Source organism: Lipotes vexillifer, unplaced genomic scaffold (genome assembly GCF_000442215.2).
Source record: "Lipotes vexillifer unplaced genomic scaffold, Lipotes_vexillifer_v1.1 scaffold1201, whole genome shotgun sequence".
NCBI classification, from domain to species: domain Eukaryota; kingdom Metazoa; phylum Chordata; class Mammalia; order Artiodactyla; family Lipotidae; genus Lipotes; species Lipotes vexillifer.
This window is the reverse complement of record NW_006783542.1, coordinates 1,111,184-1,118,986: the sequence shown is the minus strand read 5'-3', so window position 1 is coordinate 1,118,986 and position 7,803 is coordinate 1,111,184. Positions and strand designations below refer to the sequence as shown.

The following is a 7,803-nucleotide window of genomic DNA, read 5'->3' as shown; positions in this document are numbered from 1 at the left end:
GGGGGGGGGGGTGAGGTGGGGAGTGCGCAGGCCTGGGTAGGGAGCTAGGAGCACGTGGGCCGGCTGAGGACCAGCGGGAGGCCTGGCGGCTGGGTGAGGGGTGAGCCGCGAGGTGAGCTCAGAGAGAGGGCGGGGGCCGGATCGCGTCGGCTCTGGAGAGCCACGCTTCTGATCCTGGGTTCTGTTCTGCGGGGAGATGAGAGCCCCGGGGGCGTGTACACCTGGTCTGACCTCAGTTCTCAGAGGATCCCTTGGGCTGCTGTGCTGGCAGCAAGCTGTAGGGGGCACTAAGGGCCACCCGGGGGGTGGTTAGGAGAGGAGAGGTAGCCAGCAAGTGGAGCTGCTTGGAGCACTGAGCTGATATTATTTGCTGATGAACTTGATTCAGGGTGAGAGGAAAACGAATCCACGGTGAGTACAAGGATTTTGCCCAAGAAACTGAGCTTCCATTTGCTGTGATGTGCCAACTCCCAGAGGAGCAGGCGTGGGGTGGAAACCAAGAGTCCCACTTGGGGCGTGACAACTCAGGACGCTTGCAGGGTATCCGGATGGAGACGCTGCAGCAGGCTTGGATTTATGACCGTGGCGCACAGAGGCTGCTCAGGCTGGAGATCTAAATCGGAGACTACTGGAGGAACGGGCATTTAGAGTCGTGGGAGGGGGTGAGACCAGCCTCGGAGAGAAGAGGGCATTTAGAGAGCGAAGGTCCGGAGGCCGCGCCCGGTGGTGTCCCTCCCGGGAGCCGGGCCTGACAGTCTCATGGGACTCTCGGGAAAGAACGCCCGGCTGGAGTGGGCTGAGGGGAGGCAGGGCAGCCTGTGAGCCTGGACAGTCCTCTCTTTTTGCTGCGAAGAGAAATGGCTTAGAAGGCGGAGGAAAGCGTGCAGCCTAGGAGAGTTTTCTTGAAAATGGGAGAAATTAGAGCACATCCTGGGCTCGTGGGAGGATCAGGCAGTACAGGGGCGACTGCAGGAGCTAAGCCCTTGGGTGAGAGGGCAGGAGACCCGGTGTCCCGGGGAGGACTGGCTCTGGGGACGGCAGTTCGCCCCCGGAGCACGAGGGGTTCCGTGAGAGTTGGGGTGGACGTAAGGACAAGCAGGAGAGCTCGCGGCTCTGGGCGGTGCAGTGGGGCGAGGTGAGTACCGCCCAGGGCCCCGGGAAGGAAGGCGTCGAGGAGACTCAGTATCCCGAGGAGGAGGATGGGGGGCCACCTCCACGACTCTGCTCTGGTGCTGGGCTTTGGGTGCTGGTGCGCGCGTGCGGACGAGCCGCGCGTCATTGGAAACGCAGGCCAGGAACCGAGGGTCACTGACTCCAGAACGTGGCAGCCGCCCCATCAAGGAAGGGAGTGGGTGGCCGAAGCCTGGGGGGGTTGAGGCTCCGCAGGGTTCCAGCTGGCAAGGCCACGGGGCTTGGGACCAGAGAGCCATTCGTGAGCTGCGGGGTGACAGACAGCAGACTGGGGGACTGGAGCCAGTTACAAGGATGGAGCAGGGGTTGCAGGGCCAGGAAATCAAGGCGGCCAGTTCAGGAAACAGCTTCACTGGAGTCTGGGGGGAGGCGGTTACTAGAGGGCAGCAGACCCCCTTCAGTTTTTTTCTTTTTTAACATCTTTATTGGAGTATAATTGCTTCACAGTGGGGTGTTAGTTTCTGCTTTACACCAAAGTGAATCAGCTATATGTAAACATATATCCCCATATCCCCTCCCTCTTGCGTCTCCCTCCCACCCTCCCTATCCCACCCCTCTAGGTGGTCACAAAGCACCGAGCTGACCTCCCTGTGCTATGCGGCTGCTTCCCACTAGCTCTCTGTTTTACATTTGGTAGTGTGTATATGTCCATGCCACTCTCTCACTTCGTCCCAGCTTACCCTTCCCCCTCCCCATTTCCTCAAGTCCATTCTTCACTGTCTGCGTCTTTATTCCTATCCTGGCCCTAGGTTCTTCAGAATCTTTTTTTTTTTTTTTTTAGATTCCATATATATGTGTTAGCGTACGGTATTTGTTTTTCTCTTTCTGACTTACTTCACTCTGTATGACAGGCTCTAGGGCCATCCACCTCACTACAAATAACTCAATTTTATTTCTTTTTATGGCTGAGTAATATTCCATTGTATACACGTGCCACATCTTCTTTATCCAGTCATCTGTCGATGGGCACTTAGGTTGCTTCCATGTCCCGGCTATTGTAAATAGAGCTGCAGTGAACATTGTGGTACGTGACTCTTTTTGAATTATGGTTTTCTCAGGGTACATGCCCAGTAGTGGGATTGCTGGGTCGAATGGTAGTTCTATTTTTAGTTTTTTAATGAACCTCCATACTGTTCTCCATAGCGGCTGTATCAATTTACATTCCCACCAAGAGTGCAAGAGGGTTCCCTTTTCTCCACACCCTCGCCAGCATTTATTATCTGTAGATTTTTTTATGATGGCCATCCTGAGCGGTGTCAGGTAGATACCTCATTGTAGTTTTGATTTTCATTTCTCTAATGACTAGTGATGTTGAGCATCCTTTCCTGTGTTTGTTGGCAACCTGTATATCTTCTTTGGAGAAAAATCTATTTAGATCTTCTGCCAAGTTTTGGATTGGGTTGTTTGTTTTTTTGATATTGAGCTGCATGAGCTGCCTGTATATTTTGGAGATTAATCCTTTGTCAGTCGCTTCGTTTGCAAATATTTTCTCCCATTCATTTTGAGGAAACGGAGGCTGTGGGTGGAGCCAGCATGGAGGAGGGAAGAGACCGCTGAGGAAACTGTTAGGGTCTCACAGGAGGTAGAAAAGGATGCGATTCAGAGCCCTGGGAAAAGATGAGTGTAAGACAGAAGCCGTGAGGAATGCAAAGTGTGAAAGGGGGCAGGGTGTTGGGGAGAAGGGCAGGCGGCATCCGTGCTGGGTGCCTCAAGGGCATCTGAGGAGCGGGCAGAGTCCTCGGGGAGGGAGGGTGGTGGGTTTGACAGTGTGACTTGCCTCTGAGGGACAGCTGCTGTCAGGAACCCACCACAGGAAACTGATGGGGCTGCCACACTGCCAGGAGGCAGGGGTCTGAGTCTGGGCGGGGGGATGGGGGTGGTGGCGAGTGCCCAGTTTCTCCCTGGAGTCATACTTGGCAGCCCTGAGGCCTGGAACAAGGGGTCAGATACCAGGATCGTTGTGGTCTTGCGGGCCGGCTCGTTGGGTCTCAGTACAAGTAGCCAGTATGTGAGCCCAGGAGCTGGCCCAGGAGAGACGGAGGGGATGAGGCCTGGGAGTGGGATGAAAAGCAGCAAGGCGTGGGCGGGGGGTTCTGCCAGAGGGCAGGATCCCAGAGGTGGAGCCCTCCAGGTGGCCTCGCTGAGGATCTGAAGCTGAGGTGGCTGCCGGGTGAAGGAGGGGAGCAGGGGACAGGGAGGGGCAGATCCCGGAGCCAGAGGTTGAAGTCACAAGGCATTCCCCTCCCCCACCCCCAGAGTGCCTGCCAGGGGCAGCCGGGAGGAGGGGCGTGGGGAAGAGCATCCTGTAACCAAGCAGGCCCGGAGTGGGCGGGGCCGAGGGGGGCAGGCTGCCTTCTGGGCGAACCAGGGCACCTGCTGGGAAATAGCCCCCCAAAGGCCCCAGGGTCTGAGAGCAGCACTGCTCACCAGCGCAGTCTCAGCTCAAATTACAAATTACTTCTTTTTGAGTTTTGAGGTCTGTGCCAGGGAGTCTGGGGTAAATCAGAGCAGTTTCTTTGGTGCAGGAGGGCCGAGGGCGTCGCTGGTCCCCTTTTGGTTTTTAGGGACAGCAGATGCCCCTAACCAGGACTGTTTGCTTGAAGTCATGTTAAGACTTTGAATTAAAATACTGATTTATATTCCTGTCGTATAAACCAGGGAGCAGACTAGGGCGGCAGCATCCGTTAGCACTCTCTGCAATCCCGGTTCTGCTCTGTCCAGTGCAGTAGCCACGAGCCGCAAGTGTCTACTGGTCACTTGAAATGTGGCCAGTGCGACTGAGGAGATGAATTTCTAAGTCTATGTAATTTTCACTGTAACCCAAAGAGCCACGTGTGGCTGGTGGTACCATGTTGGCCGCACAGGCCTGGAACGTGGCTTGTCACCCCTGGCTGCATATGAAATCACCTGGGGTGCATTTACACCCGGAAGCCAGGCCCAGGCCCCAGGAGCTGACTTACTCGGCTGGGGTGGGGACCCAGCATTCTGATGCCCAGCCTGGGCTGAGAACCAATGTCCCAGGTGAAAGCTGCCCTGGAGAATGCTGCTTGGTGGGGAAATAGCATACTGGGAACCAGTCCCCCCACAAGTAATTAGGAGATAAAGCAATGATTCCCCATCCCAGGACTCCAGAAACAGGGTTTCTCCTGAAATGTGGCCCAAGAGAGGAGCTCAGAGTAAACAGGAACAAAGGCTGCTCCCCGCACCCCGTGCCCACCCTTTAAGAGCCTGGCCCTGAGATGGAAGCCTAAGTCCTGCTCCCAGGTTGGGGGCTGGGGGGAGTGGGCAGAGATGCATCTGCTGGGGGGTCTCAGACTCCCCCAGAGGGCCTTTGCCACAGAGGATGGGACCCCGGTAAGGGCCTCAGCAGCACAAGGGAGCTGGCCAGCACCCCTGGACTCAGGAGACAGGGGTGTGACTCCCCTTGTGACCATGAGCACAGGTACTTTCCCACGTGCCGCCCCCCTACGGCCCCAGCACCACAGACACCAGACACACAGGTTGCATCTTGGGGGTGAGAAGGGACCTGCCCGTCTTCGGTCTCCCCTCCTCTCCCGGCTCCCTTGCCCCCAGCCTGTGGCCTCACTGTCCCCACAGCTCCGTCCTCAACACCCACCCGCCAGACCCTGGCCGGCAGCCACTAGGGGCCTCTCAGCCCCTGCCTCTCTGCCTCGTTCTCTCTTTAACTCTTATGTGGTCTGTCCTCTCTGACGCCTCTCCTCACGCCCTCCCACCGTGCCCCTCCTCTCTCTCCTCCCCCCACCCCCTCCTCTCTCTCTCCACAGACTTTCCTGGCCTCCAGCGGGGGACTGTATTGCCTGGGTGGCAGCTGCGGGAACGTTGTAATTCCAGGCTGCATGAGCCTGCAGGGCTCGCCCGCCAGCTCTGCCCTGCAGCGTGCATGCTCGGGCCTGGCTGCTGGACTGCATGGGGCAGACGCACTCAGGGCCCCCTGCCCCAAGCAGGCCCCAGAGGGTCCGGGTGGGAGCTCTGTGCTACTAGACTGTGCATGGATGCAGTGGCTTTCTCGGAGCCCTGGGAAATGGCCTCTGTGCTGACGGGAACATCCAGAGAGAACTGGATGATACAGAACCTTAGTGACAGGTCACCAGCACCAAGCCTGTGGGGACACGGGACGCCGGGCAGGGGGCTCTCCCTGGCCGGAGTCATCCAGTGTCTAAGGCTGGCACGTGGGCAGAGGCCTCCCGGCTTGGGACAGCCCTGTGCGGGGCAGGGCGTGGCCCCTGAATTGATGGCCGCAGAGCAGCTGAGCTTCTGGGAGACTTTGCACTGGGTGGACACTAGGGGAGGGGCAGGAGAACTGCCAGGGTCCTCGGCTGAGTGGCAGCTCGGGGAGGAGGTGGGATGAGGCAGGAGCCCCAGAAGAGCCGGCGCGCGGCCTGGCCGCCGCCTCCCCACCCTGCCCCGGGGGCAGAATCGCCGTCCATTCAGCGCACTGCTTGGCGCCCAGCCCGCGTCACCACCAGCGGGCCGGGCCCGGGGCCCTGATCCCCGCGAGGGCCAGCACGAGTGCTCAGCAGGGGCCGCGGGGCGGGCTGGGAGTCCCCCCAGCACGACTCGTACCGCACACTCTGCCCCGCCCCGCCTGCCTGCCCTCACCCCCTGCCCCGGCCCCAGACTGATCCTGGGGCTGCGCCCCGCAGGACCCCGACGAGAGCGCCCGCATCTCCAGCGCCTTCTTCCGCCTGTTCCGCGTCCTGAGGCTGATCAAGCTGCTGAGCCGCGCGGAGGGCGTGCGCACGCTGCTCTGGACCTTCATCAAGTCCTTTCAGGTGTGCGGCCCCGCCCACCCACGAGGTTTGCTCTGTGGGGGCCGTGGGGTCCCGGTGAACGTGAACGAAGGCAGGGCGGGGCTGCGGAGCCCTGCGCCCTGAGTCTCCATCGTCGCCCACAGGCCCTGCCCTACGTGGCTCTGCTCATCGTCATGCTCTTCTTTATCTACGCCGTCATCGGCATGCAGGTGAGGGGCGGGAGGGGAGCCTCTGGAGGCCTGGCCTGCGTGCATGCTGGACCCTTCCCCGGTCCAGCCTCCCGGCAGCCCTGGGCTCAGCTGCAGGACCGGAGGAGGAGGTGGTCCCCAGACGGCGCAGCGATAGTCAACCAGAAGCAGCGCGGGGCATGGAGTGGGGGGAGGCTTTGTGGGCAGACGGACAAGGCCCAGATTGCTCTCCAGGGCCCCGTCAGAGGTTCGGGTGGTCTCGGCCTACGATCTCCTGGAGCACCCTGCTCCCCACATTGAGTCCCTGACTAGCTTTTGGTGAGGACAACTGGCCCACCCCCCAGATTTCTTTGGCTTGAGGGGAAGAACTTCACCCAACCTTGACAATACAGGTGACCCTTGAACAGCACAGGTTTCAACTGCGCGTGTCCACGTATACGCGATTTTTTGGGTAAATACGTACTGTGGTACCGCACGATTTGCGGTTGTTTGAATCTGTGGATGCGGAGCCCTGGATACGGAGGGCCCAAGGGCTGACTGTAAAGTTATACCCCTGCGATGCTCGAGGGCCAACTGCAGCCCAGTTCACGTGGCTTCAGGTCTGACGGGGCCTGAAGTGGAGGGGATTTGGAGGAAGTAGGAGGCAGGGGGAGATGGGCCGGGGGAGGCCTATGCGGGTGCCACCGTCGCGTGCCTCCTGGTCTGCAGATGTTCGGGAAGATTGCCCTGGTGGACGGGACCCAGATCAACCGGAACAACAACTTCCAGACCTTCCCCCAGGCTGTGCTTTTGCTGTTCAGGCAAGAGGCCCCAGCTGTCCCCACCCCTCCTCTAGTCCGCGGGCAGGCTGGCTTCATGTGTGTGGGCCCAGCACGCCGAAGCGCCAAGGCTCTGCTGTCCTTTTCAGATGCTCACCCCCGTACAGCCGGTGCCACCGGTTAAATCGTTTTTGCGCGAGTGGCCCTCGTCTTCACTATGCCCTGGGGGGTCGAAAAGGAGGCAGCCGGTCCTGAGTGGGGTCCTGCGGATCGCCCCACCCTCATTGCACTGAGGCGGGCGATGGAGCTCGAATGTCCCTTGTGGGGAGGGGGAGGCCTCGCCGACCCCGGGTCAGCTCTCTTGCTCTCTTGCTGCCCCAGCCAGCGGTGACTTGAATCCTGGATTGATTTTGCCCCTCTGTCCGAGAAGCCCCCTTTCTTTGTTCAGTTCCTGCCTGTGGTGCCCCACGAGGGGTAGAGTTGGGGGCACTGCACGCAGCACAGGGGGGCAGTGGGGCCTGGCTCACACTGGGCGGCGCGTGAACCCGGGGTCCTCAGGGGCGCCCGGCCTGCTCCCCCCGACGCCCCTCTCTCCGCCGCCGCCCAGAGTGAGAGGCCCACGGCGCCCTGCCTTCCAGGTGTGCCACGGGTGAGGCGTGGCAGGAGATCCTGCTGGCCTGCAGCTATGGCCAGCTGTGCGACCCCGAGTCGGACTACGCGCCGGGGGAGGAGCGCACCTGTGGCACCGACTTCGCCTACTACTACTTTGTCAGCTTCTACACGCTTTGTGCCTTCCTGGTGAGGCCCGAGGGCCGGGCGGCGGGCTGCGGGGAGATGCGCTGAGGCGCCGTGACTGCCCCTCCCCCCCCCGCCTCCCCCTCCCCTCCCCTCCCC

At 60.3% G+C, this 7,803-nt stretch overlaps 1 protein-coding gene across 1 annotated transcript in view; it reads left to right on the top strand.

The window, feature by feature from the left end:
• CACNA1S (calcium voltage-gated channel subunit alpha1 S) overlaps positions 1-7,803 on the top strand; it is a 63,672-nt gene that overhangs the window by 45,947 nt on the left and 9,922 nt on the right. Inside the window, exons 29-33 of the mRNA XM_007456136.1 lie at positions 4,977-5,033; positions 5,856-5,984; positions 6,107-6,172; positions 6,860-6,951; positions 7,548-7,707. Of these exons, the coding sequence (XP_007456198.1) occupies positions 4,977-5,033; positions 5,856-5,984; positions 6,107-6,172; positions 6,860-6,951; positions 7,548-7,707 (504 nt within the window). The remainder of the gene's footprint in view (positions 1-4,976; positions 5,034-5,855; positions 5,985-6,106; positions 6,173-6,859; positions 6,952-7,547; positions 7,708-7,803) is intronic.